The sequence below is a fragment of the Anopheles nili genome, chromosome 3 (genome assembly GCF_943737925.1).
Source record: "Anopheles nili chromosome 3, idAnoNiliSN_F5_01, whole genome shotgun sequence".
Taxonomy (NCBI): domain Eukaryota; kingdom Metazoa; phylum Arthropoda; class Insecta; order Diptera; family Culicidae; genus Anopheles; species Anopheles nili.
Genome location: NC_071292.1, coordinates 44,177,053 through 44,200,796, shown reverse-complemented (window position 1 = coordinate 44,200,796; position 23,744 = coordinate 44,177,053). Strand labels below are relative to the sequence as shown.

General features: G+C 41.8%; 3 protein-coding genes across 3 annotated transcripts; 1 reads left to right on the top strand and 2 right to left on the bottom strand.

The window, feature by feature from the left end:
• Positions 1-766: 766 nt before the first annotated feature.
• Positions 767-3,348, bottom strand: LOC128725463 (RNA polymerase II-associated protein 3). The gene is made up of 6 exons (XM_053819211.1): positions 3,214-3,348; positions 3,031-3,133; positions 1,648-2,957; positions 1,407-1,559; positions 1,134-1,326; positions 767-1,052 (listed from the first exon to the last, which is right to left on the bottom strand). The coding sequence occupies exons 1-6, from the start codon at positions 3,346-3,348 to the stop codon at positions 967-969; spliced, it is 1,980 nt and encodes a 659-aa protein (XP_053675186.1). The 3' UTR covers positions 767-966.
• A 1,505-nt stretch (positions 3,349-4,853) lies between these two features.
• Positions 4,854-6,814, top strand: LOC128725859 (N-acetylgalactosamine kinase-like). The gene is made up of 7 exons (XM_053819627.1): positions 4,854-4,990; positions 5,049-5,216; positions 5,290-5,497; positions 5,561-5,826; positions 5,896-6,152; positions 6,231-6,423; positions 6,484-6,814. Exons 1-7 carry the CDS (start codon positions 4,854-4,856, stop codon positions 6,686-6,688), a joined length of 1,434 nt encoding a protein of 477 aa, XP_053675602.1. The 3' UTR covers positions 6,689-6,814.
• Positions 6,815-10,553: 3,739 nt separating this feature from the next.
• LOC128725543 (N-acetylgalactosamine kinase-like) lies at positions 10,554-12,636 on the bottom strand. The gene is made up of 7 exons (XM_053819296.1): positions 12,500-12,636; positions 12,274-12,441; positions 11,993-12,200; positions 11,664-11,929; positions 11,338-11,594; positions 11,067-11,259; positions 10,554-11,006 (listed from the first exon to the last, which is right to left on the bottom strand). Exons 1-7 carry the CDS (start codon positions 12,634-12,636, stop codon positions 10,802-10,804), a joined length of 1,434 nt encoding a protein of 477 aa, XP_053675271.1. The 3' UTR covers positions 10,554-10,801.
• Between the last annotated feature and the right edge of the window lie 11,108 nt (positions 12,637-23,744).

Genomic DNA, 23,744 nt, shown 5'->3' with positions numbered 1-23,744 from the left:
AACTCTCACGAGAATACCAAATGTATTGAAAGTGCTCTGAGTCTATACGCTGTTATTAGCGGTAGAAGAAAAACTAAACGAATGAGTATAATAAATCGTAAACGATAGGAAATTGTCTTATTGAGCTCGATGTATTCGTAGAATGAAGAAATCGAACGATAGCACGTCAGCAATTGGGTAAACATCTTACTCAACGTGTTGGGAAGAATTATAGAACTGACGTGTTTTCGTCCGCATACTTTTACACTAAACATCAAAAGCCAACAAGTAAGCAGTGTTTCTTATCCTTATGAAATGCAAGCGACCCATAGAAAGAGCCAGCGTAAAATGCAAAAAAAAAACGAAATGTAGTATTAACGAGATATTGATAATGGTGACATAATTTGTTGTCCAATAATTGGGGATTGCCATTGGAAATAAAGGGTAAATCCAATAATTTAACAGAAAGGAAAGTGGTCCACTAACCCATCCAGTGGCTCTTTTACTATGTCAGATACGGTAAGCAGCTGAACCCAATAAAACAAAGTATGTTGTTTTGTGAAAAAAAGTTGTGTGATTTTGTCTTTTATTTATCAATTGTTGTACGAGTTGAGATATTGCGACTAGTAAGTATTCCATGAACTACGATATCAAATAATATATCAACGAAATCACTCTTTTTGTACTTATTTTTGTTCAATACACTATAACTGCTGAAAACCCATTTGCTTAAACGTGAAGCAAACATTCGGATAGAAGGCGTTAAATTAACTTATGTTGCGATGGTTCATAGATTTTATTTTCATTCGTTCTTTCTCTTCGAGATGTACAATTAAGAATACCCTAGTAGCATAACATTATTTTAAATATTTGATATTTTGAACCATGTATGGAGAGAAATGGATACCGTATTTATCATATTGTTTCGCACCACAAAACCATTAATAATCTATTGCAAGCATACATACACCGTTGCTGTGAGAATATTCAGTTCAGCAGCTTCTGACGAATTGCCTCCACGTCTTCTGGTTTAGCGTTACTTGCTTTCATGTACTTGAGCAACTCCGTGATTGCTAACGTAAACGGAAAATAAAACATGAATATTTATTACAACGAAAAATTTCATCAAGTATGACGCACACACACACACTTACCATCACGATCTGTTTTGTTCATCATCATCGAAAGTATCGCTGTCGAATCATTTCGTATTATTTCCTGCAAAATATACGTCACCTCTTCCCGATCGGGTATGAATCGTTTTTGGAGAATTTGCAACAGCTCACTGAGCATTTTGTTTGACAAGCTGGCACCAAATAGCTTGTTCAAGGGCGCACTTCTGAGTAGCTGTTGGAGAGGATGCATTAACGAGCGAATGGATTAAAACAGATCGAATCAAGATTACATTTTGCAATTATAAATGTTACCTTAAGGCACTGATATCTTGCATCCTCGTTCAGTTCACTCCAGGTGGTGTAAAACTGAGAACTGGTCTTGGGTATTGCTGGAATTGTTGGCAGTTGTCGTGGTAATTGCGTGTCAGGCAAGGGCGCTTTTTGTGGAGCTTTTTCGGTCGCATCCTGTAATAGGACGCAAAAGAACGTATTGATATGACGGGGGTATGGATGGGTTTTAACCGTCACTATTATTATTATTATTATTACATACCTGGCTTCCTAGGTTTATTTTATTCTTTTCTACTTTATTTTGCGGTTTCTGCTCAGCTGTTATTCTAGTATTTGGCCCCGTGGTGTTCGCTGTTTTGTTTGGAACCACTGCTGAAGTCGCGGCAGATTTGGCTGGGACTAGTTTTCGCTGTTCTGTTGGCGTCGTCGGAGGAGAGAACATGTTGCGTAGCTTCGAGTGTGATGGGAACAAATGCTCAAGATTGGTTTTTTCCTCTGGTTCTATCAAACGTTCACCAGTGTTATTATTGAATATCTTGTCAATGATCGCATCGTGGATGACTTTACGCTGTCCTGGAGGTGTAACAGCACTGGGATCCAATATGAAAGGGCAGGATCCTGCCTCCTTAATGAACACCTGTTTGAGGGGCTTTTTAGAGCGGAGATGTGGCGGCTTCTGGATCGGATGGATCAGTTTGGCATTTTTCTTTATTTCGCTCCACACAAATGCTTGCTTAGCCGGTTGCTCATTTCTGACCAGCTTCTCTAAGCGCAGGAGATCCTTCTCGGCAGTTGCTTTCTGCTTGTCATCTTTAGTGAGTTCGAGAAACTTTCTACAGTCTTCCACCGCACCCTGGTAAGCACCGAGAAGTTCTCGCACCTGCATCCGACGGTAGTACGGCCGAAAATAGTTTTCGTCCAGCTGAATCGCTTTATTGCAATCGGCCAGACATTTGTCGTAATCCTTCAGATTCCAATAGCACAGGCTGCGGTTGTTATAATAGATAGCTTCATCGGCGAACAGTGCAATTGCTTTTGAATAGGATCGCTCGGCTTTTTCATAGTCCTTCCGAGCCAGATGCTTATTGCCGAGTTCTTTGTATTTGTCAGCTTCTGCTTTAACCATCGCGAGCGTGTCATTCACCTCTACGGGAACAGGTTTGGCTGCAGCTGATGGCTTTTGGTCCTTGAGTCGTTTCTCTATTCTTGCCAAATCGCGTTTCGCCGTGTTGCGATCATTTTCATCCTTCGATAGCTGCAGAATTTGACGGCATTCGATGGCGGCTTTTTCGTTCTCTCCCAAACGTTCGTACGCCTGCATCCGTCGATAGTATGCCTTGATGTACTCAGGATCCTTGGCAATGGCAAGGTTACAATCTGCAAGACAATCATCGAAAAACTCCAGGTTCATGTAGCACAATGCGCGGTTGCTGTAGTACACTGCATTATCGCCGTATGTCTCAATGGCTTGGCTATATAACTCGATTGCTTCGTGGTAATTGCCTAGTTTGCATTGTTTATTTCCTCTCTCTTTCAACGTCTCAGCGTCAGCTAGTCTTTTCTTGTCCACAGCTGCAAAAGAAACAATTTCGATATACTCATATAAACGTTTACATATCAAAGTTGCACGTGCATGTGTAATTACTTTCAGGCTCGGTAGGATCTTGCTTTTCTGCATTGGTAGTCTTTTGCTCAGAAAATTTATTCATTGCTTTCACATCACTTCTGACGGGTGGTATTGTTTTGTGCTACAACAAAAAGTTAATGTAATAATTAAGTTCCTGCAAGCGTCGTATAATACGAGACAGCCAACTAGATGGCAACTAACCTCATTGTTATCCGTAAACTGTGCTTTAGAGGCTGTACGCTTCACTTGATCCTCCCATTCGTACAACTCTTTGATGGTTTTTTGAGCCTGCTCGCACCTATTCCTTACTGCGAGCTGTGATTGTATGGCATCCATTTGAGATAATTGTTACTCGAAATTGTGTAAATTGTGTCACAGTACCCTTGTTTTCAAAATGAAGCCTTCTGTGGTAGAAAAAAAGAGCTTGCATTAACACATGGTTTTGAAGGTATCCCTTTCTTTGTTAGTTTAGCACAACTAATCTAGCTTTAATTACCTAGCTATTGCTATAAAGCACAAATAGCAGATAGCGCGATTTTAAGTACTGAACACGGACACTGCAAATAGTTTGGTAGTTTCAATTTACATGAAAGAAAGAAGGGTTTGATTGCTTTGCATTAAAAATTGTAACACCGAAGAACGACAATTTTGCACCAGCAAAAGCACTTTTCCAAACAACAATCGCTCACGCATCCAATGACAACAGTTTTGCCAATTGAAGTTTGAAATTAACATTTGACATCTCGTTTTCAAGATTCAAATCCTGTTCAAGGTGTCAAGGCAAAAATTCGTTTAAATGAATCAAATCAACTTGCAAATAAACACAAATTAGCTCACAGAAATAATTGAACAATTGAACACGTAAATTCAGTATTGTATTATGCATACTTTAAGTATTACTTCAATATTATATTTTCAATAAATATATGTGAGCTTTATTGCTCAATTGCTTTATAGCTCAATTTATGTATATTTTACATTGAGTAGATTAATCTACAACGGTTCGTGTAATTTATCAATCTTCAACCAAGTTTATCAGTGATTAGAAGCGCAATTGCTGTTTGGAGAAAATGTGCAACAGCTTGTACATATATGTAATTAAGTTTTGCTAGACTAGCCGTCGTTTATAAGAAAAACAGGTTATTTGTTATTTAACCAGGTTATATCAAAAGCTTTTGAATAATTATTATGAACAATCGTAATATAACTATATTTAACGCAGTGCATACAGCGAGTAACATACAAATTCTCAGCTTTTCGTGTGATACTGAAGTACATCTTACACCTTTTAATATCAAAGAAAATGAATCAAAATAAGTATCTCAATTGAGGCATTTTAACCTTATTTAAAACGTGATCTATGACGTTCGCAATCTAGTAACGTTTTATCTCTAAACAATTCCTTTGCAACCAATCTTTGAGCGAATAATAAGACCTGATTTAGTCTCTATTACCCTGTTTGGCATACACGCACGCACACAAATAGCGCGCTCAGCTGGAATTCCAGATGATAACGCTCTCGTAAATACGTGTCAGTTCACATTGTTCTACTTTGCTTCGTAGCAGTCATACGTATCGTTGGGTGTAGCTCCCAGAACAGCCTGCTTCTTGACGCTAATAAGTGTACATTTCACAATTTTATAAGTAAACAAGCGAAGAAAGTCGTTTACTCTGACGTAGGTCGATTTCGCCGGCCGGTGCATTACGCAAAACCCGTTTGCAAGTGGCGTGTTTGCAAGTGCAAGAGAATTGTTTGTTTACATTACAACCCGTTGGCTCTGTGTGTTGACAAACGATATCGATATCGCGCCCGGTTCATTTAGCTCGAGCCCCAGTTCATTATGACAAGCGCTCAAAGCGACCTCTATGTGCAAGTGTTAGAAGCAGTACCCAGCTGCGAAAGGGTGTCTCGGCTGGTGGAACGTTTTTCGGACGAGTTTGCACGTGCCCCAAGTTTCGTTGTGCGATGCAGCGGAAGGTAGTCAAACTTTTGTTTTTCGATTTTACCAAACGAATGAGCATGTGCTATTTCCCAGGGTGAACATCATTGGCGAGCACGTGGACTACTGCGGCTACCCTGTGTTCCCGATGGCGATCCAGCAAACGATCTTGCTAGCGGTTGCTCCATCGGATGATAACCTGCTGCACATCAAAAATGTCGACAACAACTTCAAGCCGTACAAGTGCAATGTTCTTACGTTCAGGTAAATCGCAAAGGTAGTGAAATGTGTATGAATTTTGTCCCACTGCTTCCTCTCCAAACTCTGATATTTTCAGCATTGATGTGCCTAGTATCGGAGGTCCAAACTGGTATCAGTACGTGCTATGTGGCATCAAAGGAGTGATAGAGAATACCACCCCGAATGGCGTCGTGCCCCGGGGAATGATGCTTATGCTTTCCGGCAACATTCCTCCTGCTTCCGGATTATCTAGCTCGAGCGCCATCGTAAGTGCCACAGTCTTGGGCGCCGCTTACCTGCATGGTGTGAGTATATTTTACATGCAAGTGTGCTCAGCAGATGCATCCTTAAGATTCGCATTGTTGCAGGCCACGCTCAACAAACAAACGCTTGCCACCATTTCTGCCGAGTGCGAGAAGTACATTGGAACTCAGGGCGGTGGTATGGATCAAGCTATTGCATATCTTGCGCAAGAAGGATGCGCCCAGTTGATAGATTGGAACCCGCTCCGAGCTACACCAATTCAGTTGCCGTCGAACGCAGTGTTCGTGATTGCCAATTGCCTATCAGAAGCGAATAAGGCAGCAACATCCGACTTCAATCAGCGCGTCGTCGAGTGTCGACTTGCGAGCAGGTAGATAGTACTAGTTGGTTTTAGCTGGATCACGTCCTGACCTCAATGATCCTGCCTTTTTGCACACAGATTGTTGGCGAAACAAATGAAGCTGAACTGGCGCGATCTTAGTCGATTCGCCGATCTGCAAAAGGCGCTTGGTTTGTCGTTGAACGAGATGGTGGCACTAGTACAGACTAACCTTGCACTTGACGTTTATACCAGGTCGGATTTGTTGAAGTTGCTCGAGGTATCTGATGAAGATTTTTCCGAGCACCTGTTAACGCCCAACACACGCGACTCACAAACGTTCAAACTGAAGCAACGCGCTCTGCACGTTTTTGAAGGTGAGCAGTCGTCGGTCATATTTTCAGGCGTAAGAAATTTATCAATTTACATCCCTGTGTGATTCTAATGAGTTGCAGAAGCTCTACGTGTGCAACAGTTTATAGAAACGGCGAAAGCGACACCTGAAGATTGCATTCAGCGAATGAAAACGCTCATGCAACAGTCCCACGAGTCTTTGCGGACGCTGTATGAGTGTTCGCACGAAAATCTGGACCGTATTGTTAAAATTTCGGAGCACCTGGGTGTTGGAACAAGGCTAACTGGAGCAGGGTAAGAATGGCTCTGTTGGAGAATTGGGAAAACTGACAAATTATCAATTTTTCTTCGCAGATGGGGTGGATGTGTTGTAGCTTTGTGCGATGGCGTGGCGGAGAGTGAGCGCTTCGTCGATACACTTCGAACTGAGTTTTATGCACACATTCCTAAAGCGCAGACACGCAATATCGCCAGCCTTTGCTTCACCACGAGTCCGCAACGAGGCGCGGAAATATACTCGATTAAAACCCGAAAGGAGATCTGCAGCCCATGTGCCTAATATCCAGGATTAGTTTTTTTTTCATTTTCTACACTAGCTCAGTTACCAAGTTGTGGACACTTCGTGCTAGATGGATGCACTTTAACTTTTAATCTAATAGCTAATAAAGTATAAAATAAAGAGCGCGGTCTACCGACGCTCTCTTTATCATCCAGTCGATGCCCAAGACGGAGCAGGGAACTCCAGAGACAAAATAAACCACGAGGTACATCGATTAATAAAAAAGAATACACCACATAGCTTTTACAACGTCTAATCCTCCACTAGAGCCACAGCAAATGCTGATTCTAAGGTATCTACGTCCGTTTTCGTCAGCTTCTCCTCACGGATACGTTAATTCTGAGAACACTGAACATTGCTGAAAATATCTATATAGTTAATATACAATAAGTCCTGTTGCTGAGTAATAATAGTTATTAATGAAAATAAAATCAAACTCTACTTAAACTAATTTAAGTGATAAGTGATTTCTTTGTTAAAAATCATACGAAAAACGTGGGGAATAAAATTGAAAAAAGAGGATAGCGGTGCCTAAGTATATTGTAAGCCATTTTTATTTTATAGGGATGCGTTTAGGCCAGTAGAAGTTCACTTCATGGGAGTTTTAGCTTCAGCTGTAGCTCAATCGCCATGCATTAACTGGCGAGATCGACCCTTGTTCGATTTGAGGTGATCATAAGTATAAATATTCGCTTGGAGATTAGACCATCGATCTCCTACCCTGTTTAGTTCAACTTCCTTTCTACCTTTGATCTCTGTAAAGTGCGCCGGGCTTTAACTTGACTTTAGCTAGGTCAGTTAGATTGCAAAGCTATCTACTAGAGAGCACGTTCAGGACAGCGCATTACTCAGTTGTATCAGAACCACAAGCGGTTCCGGCTCATTTTGGCAAATTTAAACGTAGTAAATTTTGTGGATCACAGATGTATCTGTCTTATTTGTAATGGCCAGCTGTTGCTCTACGTAGATCACACAGACTTTGTGGTGATTAGAAGGTATATCGATGGCCCTGGTCTTCCTGATGTACTATTAGTATCGCCGATGTGAGGATAAAGCGCATTAGTTCATTGACGTCCGTTGCAGCTGTACACTGTCCATCAGCTGCTTTAACTGCAAGAAACGGAACAAAGCAATTATTAGGTCAACCGTTGTTGAATTGATAGATGTCGCCTTCCCGTACACAATTGTACGGGATAAGTAGCTATTTGAGAGAGAGAGGTTGTTTAAAGTAGCGCTGCGCTCCACTCTATCTCATCGAGTAACGATATCGGCAGAAGCTCCTCAAGGAAGTCTACTAAGTCCGATGCTATATATTTTATACTACCTGATTAACACGCTGATTCATTCGGGTCGATGTAGTTTAAGGTAACATGAATTTTTACGAATAATAATGTTATTCAATTTTTCAAAAAATTAAATTTTTTGTGTATTTTTCAATTCAATTTTTTTTGTGTACGTGATTGCTAGCTTCGTCTTTGAAGGTTTTCTATTTCATTTAATTCATCTTTCTCTGTTGCTCTTGACACAACCTATCCAATTGGCTATACCTTGCTTTTTCAAACTATCCTGCGCTCCTTTTTAAGCAAATCTACCCTTTTAACCATCTTAGCTATCAAGAAAAGGGTTTTATATCAAATTCTTTCTTCTCTTGTTGTTTCTCAACTTGTGTATAGACTTTTTCGACGAGTGGTTGTTTGGAAGCCCCCTCTTTTTCCCTTTTTTCTTCGGGGTGGCCGAAACTTATGAGGCTTTTGCAAAATATAAAAAGATGCATTTTTGAACAGATCTGTGTTTTGTATTGTTAGGTGAAGAATATACCCTGTTTTGATGGGGGTTGTATGGGGAACCAAGGGGCCCCACCAAAGTAGTTGACGATTTGGATTAATTTTAAATTGAAAAAGAAACATGCATCCCAAATTTCAGTGAAATCGGTGGTTCTTTATATTGTTTAGTAATTATTATAGATTTGTTAGACGGTGGGTTGTATGGGAGCTCTCTTTTTTACCTCGTAAAAGTACAACTCAATTCTACTGAATAATTACCCCAGAAACCAACTTATGGTGTGTGACGAGGGATTAAATTCATTCCCTAAATCCGAGATCGTTATACACCTATGTAAAAAGTTTGGTGCACAACGGTTCAGCAGAAACCATATTGAAGCGCGAATTATATTGAATATATATATATATATATATATATATATATATATATATATATATATATATATATATATATATATATATATATATATATATATATATATATATATATTATGTGCCTATGGTCGTGCTTCAATGTGGTTTCTACTGAACCGATTTGCACCAAACTTGGTACATAGCTGTATCACGATCTCGAATTTAGGGAATGCCCTCGTCACACAGTGTAGGTTGGTTTCTGGTGTAATTAACTCAGTAGAATTCACTTGTAGTTTTACATACTGCAAAAATTTTCAAAGCTTCAACTACCCCCGCGAGGTAAAAAGGGGAGCTCCTATACAACCCCCCCCCCCCCCCCCCCCCCCCCCCCTATACAAACATTTGTATCGCTGAGCGATTTGTGAACATTCCAATAAATAAGGCTCCCGAACCAGAAGCAGGTAATCGTTCTTTTTGACGACGTCCCGAAGAAGTGAGAAATGAGACATGAGAAGTGAGAAGCGGGAAGTGAGAATTGAAAAATAAGAGTCGGCAAACAGGTATTCACGGAGAGGAAATTCAAACATTGCGAGAAAATATTTGCAGAGTGATGCAGCCCGAAACAAAACCTGATCATAAATAGTTTTTTTTAAACTATGTAACAATTTACAACAAAACTGGTTGAAAAGTGTTTATGAAGCAACATTAGGCATGATTTGATGTGTTGGGTCACTGTGCAGAGTTTTTCCTTGTTTATGCTGCATTTGGATCAAGTTCTATAAGTGATCATGTTATTGACAACAATTTTAGATTTGTTTTAATCATGTTAAATGATTTGTTCCTTAATAAATACTCGAAAAACAAGTCTTTTCTCACAAGTTTACTAGCTTTTTAATTTATTCATAATCACGATTAAGCTTAGGTAAGAATGTGATAAAAAAATCAGTTTAGTAGAAATTGTTTTTATTTTTAGCTTAAATTCTTTTCTTATTATAATTTCTAGTAAAAGTTATAGGAGACCTTCTTTTACAAAAACATCATACTGTGATTTAAAAACAAAAACATAAATGATTAAAACGTTAGTTTAAAAGTAAAACACTAATTAATCAAAAGATATTAAAAGCCTCATCCTTGATAGCTAGATTTTGAATTATTATGTTTTTACTCCACAATTTCAATCCTTTGCGGTACAATAAAATATTTACAATTCTATCTTTGCTAGAAGAAACCAATGCTGTTACCTCTTCAGTAGAACATCAATTACGCTAAACTCGAAATCAAATTATGTTAAGCATACCGTTTTAAAAAAGGAGTGAGGTTAAAGCGTAAATAAGATACGATACGATAGTAATAAAGAAACACGTAACTTCTAGCTCTATGCTAATGGATTGGTTAAGCAATCGATACATTCTTAGGTGATGCGTAAACATTGTAATCTTGGTAACATGCTGGTATTACACAATATAAATCTCATATCGCTCGTACAATGATTTACAGTATTATTTTTCTCAATTTGATGAAACATAACACATAAGAATGATGATTTTTTATGTATTTCCCACAAACAATTTCCACTATTATTTTTATAGTCATTAAAAGAATAGACACTTACAGACAATCGCGTTGAGTTTTGTGTTATCGTTAGTAATTATTTTTATTATTCAGCAACGGTAGCTGCTTCTGATATTTTAGCAATGTGTAATGTCATCATAATTAGCACATGGTGAATGAATAATCATAGTCCTGTGTGTGGCTCCTAATTGACGATCTCAACGAAGTATTGAACATTGTAAATGCTAATTGAAGTCCGTTACAGTACAAAGCGCTGAAAATTGCAACATTAATGGCGCCCATGAAGAATCTCGTAGCCTGTATCTATCAGATTAAAAGTTAAAGTGCATCCATCTAGCACGAAGTGTCCACGACTTGGTAACTGAGCTAGTGTAGAAAAAGGAAAAAAAAAAACTAATCCTGGGTATTAGGCACATGGGCTGCAGATCTCCTTTCGGGTTTTAATCGAGTATATTTCCGCGCCTCGTTGCGGACTCGTGGTGAAGCAAAGGCTGGCGATATCGCATGTCTGCGCTTTAGGAATGTGTGCATAAAACTCTGTTCGAAGTGTATCGACGAAGCGCTCACTCTCCGCCACGCCATCGCACAAAGCTACAACACATCCACCCCATCTGCGAAGAAAAATTGATAATTTGTGAGTTTTCCCAATTCTCCAACGGAGCCATTCTTACCCTGCTCCAGTTAGCCTTGTTCCAACACCCAGGTGCTCCGAAATTTTAACAATACGGTCCAGATTTTCATGCGAACACTCATACAGCGTCCGCAAAGACTCGTGGGACTGTTGCATGAGCGTTTTCATTCGCTGAATGCAATCTTCAGGTGTCGCTTTCGCCGTTTCTATAAACTGTTGCACACGTAGAGCTTCTGCAACCCATTAGAATCACACAGGGATGTGAATTGATAAATTTCTTATGCCTGAAAATATGAACGACGACTGCTCACCTTCAAAAACGTGCAAAGCGCGTTGCTTCAGTTTGAACGTTTGTGAGTCGCGTGTGTTGGGCGTTAACAGGTGCTCGGAAAAATCTTCATCAGATACCTCGAGCAACTTCAACAAATCCAACCTGGTATAAACGTCAAGTGCAAGGTTAGTCTGTACTAGTGCCACCATCTCGTTCAACGACAAACCAAGCGCCTTTTGCAGATCGGCGAATCGACTAAGATCGCGCCAGTTCAGCTTCATTTGTTTCGCCAACAATCTGTGTGCAAAAAGGCAGGATCGTTGAGGTCAGGAGGTGATCCATCTGGAACCAATTACTACTATCTACCTGCTCGCAAGTCGACACTCGACGACGCGCTGATTGAAGTCGGATGTTGCTGCCTTATTCGCTTCTGATAGGCAATTGGCAATCACGAACACTGCGTTCGATGGCAACTGAATTGGTGTAGCTCGGAGCGGGTTCCAATCTATCAACTGGGCGCATCCTTCTTGCGCAAGATATGCAATAGCTTGATCCATACCACCGCCCTGAGTTCCAATGTACTTCTCGCACTCGGCAGAAATGGTGGCAAGCGTTTGTTTGTTGAGTGTGGCCTGCAACAACGCGAATCTTAAGGATGCATCTGCTGAGCACACTTGCATGTAAAATATACTCACACCATGCAGGTAAGCGGCGCCCAAGACTGTGGCACTTACGATGGCGCTCGAGCTAGATAATCCGGAAGCAGGAGGAATGTTGCCGGAAAGCATAAGCATCATTCCCCGGGGCACGACGCCATTCGGGGTGGTATTCTCTATCACTCCTTTGATGCCACATAGCACGTACTGATACCAGTTTGGACCTCCGATACTAGGCACATCAATGCTGAAAATATCAGAGTTTGGAGAGGAAGCAGTGGGACAAAATTCATACACATTTCACTACCTTTGCGATTTACCTGAACGTAAGAACATTGCACTTGTACGGCTTGAAGTTGTTGTCGACATTTTTGATGTGCAGCAGGTTATCATCCGATGGAGCAACCGCTAGCAAGATCGTTTGCTCGATCGCCATCGGGAACACAGGGTAGCCGCAGTAGTCCACGTGCTCGCCAATGATGTTCACCCTGGGAAATAGCACATGCTCATTCGTTTGGTAAAATCGTAAAACAAAAGTTTGACTACCTTCCGCTGCATCGCACAACGAAACTTGGGGCACGTGCAAACTCGTCCGAAAAACGTTCTACCAGCCGAGACACCCTTTCGCAGCTGGGTACTGCTTCTAACACTTGCACATAGAGGTCGCTTTGAGCGCTTGTCATAATGAACTGGGCTCGAGCTAAATGAACCGGGCGCGATATCGATATCGTTTGTCAACACACAGAGCCAACGGGTTGTAATGTAAACAAACAATTCTCTTGCACTTGCAAACACGCCACTTGCAAACGGGTTTTGCGTAATGCACCGGCCGGCGAAATCGACCTACGTCAGAGTAAACGACTTTCTTCACTTGTTTACTTATAAAATTGTGAAATGTACACTTATTAGCGTCAAGAAGCAGGCTGTTCTGGGAGCTACACCCACCGATACGTATGACTGCTACGAAGCAAAGTAGAACAATGTGAACTGACACGTATTTACGAGAGCGTTATCATCTGGAATTCCAGCTGAGCGCGCTATTTGTGTGCGTGCGTGTATGCCAAACAGAGTAACAGAGCCTCAATTACGGCGCGCATTTTGCAGATAGATTGACCGTTTTATGATTGGCGATAAATAAATGCTGTAGTTTATCTCTATGCCAAACAGCAAGGGAACTGAATAAAAAATCAACCACTTTTCGCTGATATAGCGACAATCATCAATTGCAGATATCATTGTTTTGAACATCTGTCGAATAGCGAATAGAAGATCACCATTACTCAATGGATAGCAAAAAACGGGTTAATGGTGTTGAAATCCTTTGTTGAAGACCTTTGAAATGCTTCGAAGATAAATGGATATCCGAATTAATTAGCCATACGTACAGAAGAATAAGTTTGTTGTGTCTTTATGGTTAAACAACCTTTTCCTGCGAGCAAACCAAGAGCCCATCCAAGAGCGGTTTACCAATGTTGTGTCAATTAGCTTTTAAGAGATGGTAATTGCTACTAATTCGCCTGACTAACCGACCTCGGAGCGATTAGCCATCAGCGGACGCTGTTAAGTTTTATGTCGATGTTCGGAGAATCTTTTTTTTCTTCAGGATTGTGATGATCAGCAACGGAAACCCGGGACTCAAATGTGCGAGGCGGGTGTCATAATTTCTTATTGTTCCTACCGATCCAGCTTCCAGCGGTGGAACGTTGGTCTTTCCCGATGTTTTATTGTTCCAATTATTGTTTGTTTTGCATTTTTGCCTTCTCAGAACGAATCCGCGAGGCTAACGTTGCGTGTTTCTTTACGACATGGTGAATACTCACATCAAATTGATTCTTTCCTTCGCTTATAACCCCACAATAAACGCTGGGTGGTCCGGCGGTACGGTGGCTACCATTTTCCGAACATATCATATTGATAAGAGGCTTCACCAGCGCGAAGTGGCCTACCATCCAGAGGATAAAGAGCTTCTCGTGTAGTGTTCGTGTCGTGTAGCGATGGAAGGTGGTTGACTGATCCTAATTAAGAAGAAATCATTTTTGATGATCAAAACATACAGTTTTAGCGATCAAAAAGCATATATTTGGGCTGTAATGTATACTGCGTCTAATAACGGTTAAGCAAAACAGGAGTCAGGAATATTGATAGATAAATTGCAAAGTATAGTTAAATTATGCTATAGATCAATGCTTAACATATGATTTAGTTCTTTATTGTATTTATGCACCTTTTGAACTTGATCACTTCGTTGAGTAAAACTAGAAGAATCATACTCCCATGCACAATGATTCAAAATCTAAATAAAAAAAAAACTATCCATAACCGACGTTTGCTGAGATGCTAGAACAACAGCACAATGGACGCAGGCGACGAAGTCAAACTTCCGTTTGCAAAACTTTATCAAAACAATGAACGATAACGTATGGCATTCTTTCGTTTTCCCTCATTGTTCAACCGGCAACGGTGTGGGAACGATGCAAGGAAGACATATTAAGTAATGTCCTGGTGTCCTATACCCACGCTGCCGTTTTCGAATATCACACGTGAAGCGTATTGTTTTGCGGACAATGATAAGAACCGCAGACTGTAAATGCGGGATGAGAGTGGGATAAAGCAAGAAGAGATAGTCCCGAGAGCTCACACAAGATGTGGTATTGTGGTTGGTTTGGTTTTTTTCTTTTCCCGGTATTACTAGACTCTCTCATTGACTTTCGCATAGCATCGGAACCAATATCGAAATACTTTCGTTAGAAAAGAATACCTTTTGAAGGTGATTTTGTACCAGAGGGGTTTTTTTCCTGTAGTGCCCGAGTAAGAGAAATATTTCTCCACATACTTAAAAGTCCGAGGAGCAATTTAAGTAGCATATGTACAATTTTTACAATGCGGTTATAGGATCATCCTCGGTTTGGAATAAAAATTTTAGAGCAATAGATATATGAAGACTGAAAAAAATAACCCTTTGCATTAAGCAACTACAGGTTGAGACAAATCGAATCTTTTTATTATGTCGAAAGATTATATGTTCCATAGTTTATCGAGTATAGTGCTAACTTTATTTTTCAAAAAAAAAAAAGCAAATAAAATAGTGTCTGCGCAACAATAGTTAGAAGTCACCAAATCAGTAAGTGAGGTTAGCTGAAACATTTTGTGCGAAGAAAGATTTACCGAGTGAAGCAGCATATTGAAAGAAAAAAGTAAAATTAAAGTTAAAGATAAAAGCTTTTTTTTCCCCAAAAATTGGTTGTGTAAAATTTTGGTGCTCACTATACCCATTTGCGCACTATACTCGATAAAATACGGTATGCTTTTAATAATTAACAAATTACGTTCAAATGCTGTTTACTTATACTTGTGCCTCACAAGCGTTATACTTGAGACGTTAATTCGTTGAGCGTGTGTTGTATAATTCTGTATGCAAAAATGTTAATCTTTTTCTTCTTCTCAAAATCTTTTTCTTCTTCTCAACCGGTGTACGATCAAGGCCTCCTTTGCGAAGCTAAAGCTATCTGTGACATGAAATATTCCCTTAGCCGGACAGTCAGTCATAAAAAATATTAATAGCATGTACATTTCATTACAGGTTGCATTCAAAATGACATAAATAACTTAATTTTAATTGACTTTGAGCAAAAGCGCTTTACAAGTTGGTGCTGCACAATGATGGTTAAATCATTGTGACAGATTGCTGTAGTTTGCCGACTTCGCAATAAGCGGCTTCTTCCGAATCACACCAATTACCCAACGATGATGTGCAACACTTGCAAGCGTGTCATAAACTGGTTAGTTAAACGTTGGTCTACCCACTTGACCTGGCCCATCTCGGCACGATCTTGCCCTGCCATCCATGCAAATCGGTAACATTACACAAGATTGAAGCGTCCTTCGTCGTGCACACTTTGCTGAATACCCGGAGAAACTTCGAAGGTCATGTTCCAAGTCGCTTTCGTACGGTTTGCTCCGTATCCTGCTGCCCAGTTTACGGAGATAATACGAGACAAGCATTTACCTGTAGCGACGGTATTAGATGTTCTACAAGACTCCTCACCAACGGGCACCCAAGGTTTTTGGGACCGGAAAGCAAAGTGATTGCTACTCTGAGAGGTGGCTTACAATTATCGTACCGAGGTGACGATGCGAAAGGTACCACGACAAGATCTTACAATCTCTCGCCCGGGCAGGTGATAGTGATGCCGTTCCGCAAAGCTGTGCATGTACACTTCGAGCACCGGTCCGTCAGATGTTGCTAATAGGTTAATTTCTACCAACCAACCTCCTGGGTCCCACCAGGCGCAAGGCGTCTTTGGATCCTGCATGTTCACAGGTCATAAATTTGTTTCCATGCGCTCTTGCGTTGCGTTGGGGAGGGGGGCCAAAAGGATTCACGATCCTTACGATGGTGCTGTAGAACTACTTACGAACGGGACGGGACTCTAGTTCGTGAGCGTTGGTATTATGATAAATCATGTGGCGTATTATAAACCCTGCTTCCTAACAAGGTCCTTTTGGTGGAACGTGCTGGCAAGAAGTTAGCCCGCGTTGCGCGAGTTGTCCTATCACCCAACCGTTTACATACATACGTCCTGCTCTGTTTCGATGCATTCAGCATGGTAAAAAAAAGAGAACATTATGCTCTACCGTTTTCGTCGAGTATCGGGGCGCTACTGTGGCGCGTCGCAGTGCAGTGGCAAACTGTGTTCGAACAGCAAAAAAGGGGCACAATTACAAGCCACCCCAAGAAGCAGCCCTTTTGGGCCTTCGTGTGGGCCTTCGAGTGCCCATACTTCTGGCTGGCCAAACAGCCAGTGATAATGGCGCGAAGGTGTTCCGGGTGAGGGAAAAAGAACATGGCCGAAGAACGCGATCGACCCCCACAAAAGGAAATCAATAGGGCCCTACACAAGGGCCAGTGAACCATCGAGCCGCCCTTCGTTCGTTCGGAGCACTTTTCCGGAATGGGTTTTGGGGGGAGAACCATGACGGGCTTTTTAACGTGTTCGGTTCACATTTTACATGGTTGATGGTTGACTGACTGCCATTACCCCGTGCAGGCAAGCAAAAGGGCTGGCCCCGGTCGCCATAAAACAATCGTGCTTGGGAAAGTGTGTTCTGGTTCTGGCGAGGGGGCCTGATGGGTAGCGAATGCAACTCGTCGATGAAATGCATGAAATGCAGGCGTGCGGGGGTGGGGAGATAGTGGAACACACACGGCAACTGCACACAAACACGCAAACACACGAATACCTGCAGCTGGGCGTGCAGCGAAATGCGATGCGGAGCTGGACAAATGGCAAGGGAAAAACTTTACTACCCACTTCCGGTTTATTAACATAGTATTTAACAACGTGGAGCATAGCGAAACAGAAAAAAAGCACACACACACACACACGCGCGCACACGGCAGCACATCCGGACATGGTAAACGATGTAGGCGGAGCTGGAAGGTAATTGACGGTTTGCAAAGTGAGAACATATAATAAAATTGTTTTATTGATTGTTACACTGTTAAATCAATTAAAGCGATGCATCGCCTTCGGGGATATTCAGGGTTTGTGGTGATCGAGAGTTATCGTTCGCGAGATTGTGATTGAATCGATCGCAGGAGATGGGAGCAGTTTTTTGGGTGGTGTAAATTGTCCTTTTGTGTGGTGGTTTCAAAATACCTCACTAGTTTGTTGAAGCTCGAATGCAAATTTAGTGCAAGAGAAGCATAATGATATATTTATATTGCCGTCAAATATTGTTTTAAAATTGATCGCTTGACTAATGATCGTGAATGCTAAATCGTGGCGTAAAGTATGATAAGTGATTGTATAATAGAGTGCATTGGTAAATGTAGATGCATTTTTTGCACTACTTTCGTTGCATTCTAGTGCAGTCTAGCAGATGTGGTGCGATAAGTGTTTGAGGATATTAGTTTCCGATATGAACAAATCCGGATTTCATTGGATTCAAAAAACATTTATTTATTTGAATGTAGGATAGAGATATATTGATAGTTATTACATTGCTTGCTTTTTTCAGTTTTGCTGCGTCAAATCATATCGAATTGAGGTTTGATATGAATAACGCACATTACTCATTCCAAGACACAGAAAATAGGGAACAAGTACCATATTACACAATGCTACTGAAGAACTAGTCGATAAGGGTGTTTAAGAACGTGACACCAGTGAGCAAAACGATACAGCCGTGTGTACCACTGAAAAACGATGTTTGAATATTGTTTGTCATCGATAACTTGAAGGTGGCAGGTGTACTTGAAAGTTAACACGAGAATAACTACAAGGCCAATAATTTGTTAAACTCTATCTCTTTGTACCTTTATCTAAATGTATGTTTTTTTTTTCCTGTTCTGGGTATATACGGGTAAGTATTCCATAGGGTTATACAAGCAACAATATGATATTTATTGGAATTTTAGGCTTTTCGGTGTTTGTTCTATAGCAAATTTAATTTGCTTCTAAGATAAGTTTCGATACATACAACGAGATTTGCTGTGAAAATGAATCTTATTATACACTGGAACTCAAATACACAATAAGGTTAGGTTGTTGTAATTCTAAACATATTTTATCCAATCGATAATTAATATAGAATGGATACATGTAAGAGTATAGTGCATATTATATTTAAGTTATCAATATTACTTTCAAGTAATTTTGTAAAATTACTCAATCCTAGAGGCAAACATCTGGGTAGGTAACAGGACATTCCTCTAAATCAAACAACCTCAAGAATTAAAAGAACCACCACTGGATTGATTTTATCTTGTCCAACCACACATGAGGAATGTAAAATGCTGATTTCATAAAAACAACATTTGTGGAGCCTTGTATTTACGTGTAAGATAAGAAAACTGTTAGTGCAACTGTTTGATCATCGTATCATTAGACGGTTTCGTATCTGTTTGCAAAAGTAGCGAGTATTTTTATTATTTATTTAGGAACGGCCAGGCCTTATTGAGATTTGTATAATTGTTTCTGAACTGAAAGGCATTTCCTGCTAACAGTCGCTGAGAGCCTTATCACGGACGCGAGTATTTTTACTTACTAAGAAAAAAAAATTATGGAGTGAATTTCTTGTCACATTTCTTCTTGAAGATGAACGCGCACAGATGCATATTTGGTTTGTAATTTGTGTTTCGGCTCCATTATTGCTTCCAATTTCACAATGTTTCACTTATGTTAAACATGTTTGGAACCAGATATAACGACTAAAAAGCACTTTGTCTGTTTTTGATTTCATGTCAACTTTAAACATTACAAGCCATTCCGATCCCGAGCCAATCGATCTCGTTCTCGGCCGATCCACACCCATTCGTAAAGGCATTCTATTGCAGCTACCGACACTCGAACTGTGCTCGCGAGCGAATGCGATCAAACTGCGGGGAAAATTGTAGCGAATCCGCGCGAAAACGGTACACCTTTCTTTCGGTGGCTCTACAAAAAAAAACACACACACACCCCGTACAAACGAAACAATCCTCGATGCAGATAATGAGAAACGGAGCTTCCACCGACGGGCAAAGTGGAAAAGAAAAAAATTGCAAAAAAATGCACCCAGCAATAAAACAAACCCCGATCTGCTTCCGATGCGAGCGCACACACGGTAAGATTGTGCCATCCGCACCGAGCACAGAAACCGGCTTAAGGATCTACAATAATCAAGGGTCCCTTTTGCGTGCTGCAGCTTCTTCCTATTCCGCCCGATCGTGGTATCCTCGCGAGCGACGCAAAAGTGCGGTTTGAATGAAGTTTTTTGGGGTGTTTTGCGAAATTATAGGGCCCGCATGTTGTAGCAAATTAGCATCGGCTTATAATTGTTTCGTTATTTTTCTCGACGATCGCGATCTGTCTGCCTGCCTGCCGCTGTTTTGCCGTTCTGCGAGCATTCGTGCCGCTCCGACGCTAACGGGTGACAATTAAAATGTGCGAATTTTAGAGCAGAAGTAAGCCTTAAGTCAACAGAAACACGGCCACGGTCGGGTTTTGTGGTTCGTTTTTTTTTTCTTGCTGAAACTCGCGTGAACCTTTTCTCAAATTAAACGGGACTGGCACGGGAGGGACGTGCCAAAAAAAATAAGCATATGCGTGGATTAAATAAATGTAGGATCTTGTTTTTACGGCCTCTTTCTTTGTTCCGCCCCATCAATTCCCTCTGTCGGCCCGATCCGGAAAAGTACACGTTACACCTTGCTACGTCTCGATCAAATGCGCCTGGTTAGTTTGCACCCAGACGATGGTTCAGAAGACATCCGATCGAAACTGGACCGCGTGTGTGAGTTTGTGCAGTTGGCTGCGATCGCACGCAAAAGTGGTGATCCTTCGCCGCGGTTTCGTTGCAAAGCAGGTTGATGGCGAAAGTGAGAAAGCTGCTTTCTTCGTTTGACCAAAACAAGCAAACAAAAAAAGGCCAATGAAGAAGCCACCGATCCTGTGGCATTCGCGTGCTCAACAACCAGCTCGTCCTTGCTGTGCTGAAGAGCGACGATCGAGCGGTTGTTCAGGAAATGTACTTCGTTGACCGCTGGCCAGCCTAATTTGATTTATGTCGAATGTTTCGCACCATTTCGTTCGCGTTCGACACCAGAACGGGGTGAGTTTCTCCGCTGGAGTAAGCGGGCAAGAAAGCTGCAAAAAAGGAGCAGGAAAAAAAAACGAGGATCAACCAGCGATCGGCCTGACGGATGGATTAGCTACATTCAATTAATAATCTGCAGCCTTGCACGGGGGCTACGGTTTTCTGGTTCGTCTGCCAGTAGCTTGGTGGCTATTTTTATTTGGCCTTTTTCGCGGCCACGAAACGGCCAAGATGTATTATGGATTGATAAAAATCGGGCAGTTGACGGACGGCCAAACACGCCGTGTTCGGCGTTCTTGTTGTTTATTGATTTATATGAGCCAATTATCATGTAACAAGCCCGTGCCCGGGCTCCGTTTTATCAGCAGGAAAGCAGGTCCAAAGTGGTCGCGCGGTGTGTTTGCGTTTTTTCGAGAGTGCAAGGTGCAACGGCGAAGGGATGAAATGGGTGAAATTGTTTCTGTCTCGTTGACTGCCTGCTCGTTTATTAGTCACAACATGCCACATGGTTCCGTTTAGCGATTCGTGTACGTGTTCACAATCGACGGCACGGGCTGGGTTTTCCATAATTTCCCTGCGTCGAAACGTCGAACGCACGGCCGAACGTGATGGGTTCCGGCAGTGTGGATGTTTGTTGAGGGTTCACTCTTCGAACAACGTTTCATCCGTTTTTGATGCCCCCGTGCAAAACTTTTTCCCCGTTCTATTTGTTCAAGTATGGAAAATGTGCGCGAAATCCCCACCAAAGTGCACGAAATGTCAGACGAAATGAAGGGGAGGAGGTTTGTATTTTGTTGAGTAAAATCAATTCCATGAAATGGTTTTGTTCCGCCAAGCAAAATGCTCCCCATTTGGTGAAATATTTCGGGGCAGCCGAAATAAATACATTCAAATCGCTAGACAAGCAAAGCGCAACAAAACACGCACGCAATCCGAGCAGGAAGCGCGAGTTGCGCGCTTCATAACCTTCGCAACTAACTACGCAACGGTGCCAAAAATATTGCTCAATTTTGAGACAAGAGTAAATAATTGTTTACCCACACCAGCGGGATGCCGACGGAAATGGATATCCCCGCAGGGCAGGATAGTTGGAAGAATAATAAAATCCACCCCCAGAACCGTTGGGTTAGTGTTATTTTTGCTACGTTTGCTATATATTTTCAAAGTAGTTCAAATAATATACGCAGGAACCGAGAAACAGCCACAGGAGAGGAAATTGTTGAGAGCTTTATTAATAATTTACGCATGAGAGAAAGGTGTCGATACAAAACAGCACAATTCTTTGTGTGAGGTATTAAATGAACTTTGGTAATAGAGTACCGGGCAACAATTAAGACGCAATAATTTATCTTATCCTTCATGACTTCATGGTGGTAAAAATTAAGGCAGTATATTCCATTCTGAAATTGTTCACCTGCACCGATATGTTGGAGAACGTTATCTTGCCCGTTGCTTTTCTCCCCAACGATAAGATGCTGCAGCTGTAGCACTCGAGCTCGAGGTGACATGTGTTGGTAGCAGTTGTAAGCTGATAGCAGCCAACATCGCCTGGCCAGAGTGGAGCACACCAGTTGTCAGTTGCGTCAGCAGACAGCTTCGATAAAGCGCATTAATTGACTACGGTTTGACCGGTTCGGTGTTGGCGCAGTTTGCAACACACTTGCAAAAACGCTCGCAGAAATCCCTGCACGATCTGGGCCCGCATGGGGACGTCAGTCAGCTGTCATATTTCGAGAAATGCGCTTTCGCTCCCAGCTGGCGATGCAATGCACCGTTGCCATGGTGATGGTCTCCTTGCTGCTGCTGCTGGCTATGGAGAGACACGTTTGATAAGGAAATTTGCGTTTAGAACGACTCTTTTGGCGCTCGAATGATGGGTCAGATGAGGTTGGCTTTCGGTGGGTAACGGGAAGTTTTCAGCGTATAAAAAAAATCAAGCAAAATCGTCCCAAAAAAAGAGAACAGATGTCGAATGCAGTCCCTGACGCGTAATTCTAGCTTTCCTCCTCGAGAGGGGTCAAAAAGACGGATTGACACGTGACGTAGTCGGTTGTCGTGGGAGTTACACACTGAGTGATATTAATCCGGTTCTATTCGGTCAAAACCCGACGCCGACAGAGGTATGAGAAGCTGCAGAATATTTATTCTCCGATGAATTAGCCCCCGGAAAGATGGTCACGCTCGGTTGCGCGATGTTTTCCAATATTCTGCCGAGTATTATTGCGGCCGTTGAGCAATGGCAAAATTGCTTACAATCAATTCATATGTCATCTGTTTTCCAACGCTGTGGGTGTGGGCTGGTGGTGAAGGTCGAGCAGGCCGCCCCACACCACACACTTTTATAAAACGCCCTAGTTGCAATTTTCGCGGTACAAATCGAATAACCGCGTACAATGGCAGGGAACACGCCACTCTGATCGGGTGAGAGAGAGAGAGAGAGAAGCTGTTTTGTGGCTGTTAAATGGCACACGAGCGTGAGTGAAGTGTCCTGGTGCTTTTTACAGCGACACGGCAACAACCGGACTGCCGGACTAATGGACACCGGAAAGAAGCTGACCATTCGAAGGGTTTCCCGAAGGGTCGCGACGTCCCCCAGGATGTCGCCGAGCCGACACTGTTGGCGTGTGATATGATTTATCGGGCGATAATGGTTTGTTGTTGTAAATTTCGACCACACGTCTAATTTCAAACGGTTTGACATCCTTGCGTCTAGCGTGTAGCGGGCGTTCGGAGGTCCTGGAGCGACATAAATCGTCCTGCGAGCGTGCCAACGTGAGTGGTAATGGCAATGGTGCAAGGAAATTGGCAGTAAGGAAGCGTTGCGTCATTTGCGCTTCGGTTTTGGGGTTGTCATATTTGCCGCGTAAGGAGCATCAACCGACGCCGGTTGGATTTGGTCGAATGACCCCGGCGTGCGGGTGACTAAAACTCTGATCCAATCTGATTCGGTGGGCTGTAAGGACAGTGAAAGGACGTGAAATAAAACCATAAATGCGGTTTTTGGTTGCAATCTGCGTGCGTTGGTGGGAAGAATTTTACACATCTTTATTTTTGTCTTCAGAATCTAAACGATTTATTGATGGTTGTAAACTGCTGCAACCAGTCAAAGAAGAAGAAATCATATGTATTGCATCTACTTTTGTGAAATAGAATGTCACCCATGGGTAGCACGGTTTTAAAATGTATATTCTGTTTAAATACGAAAATAATG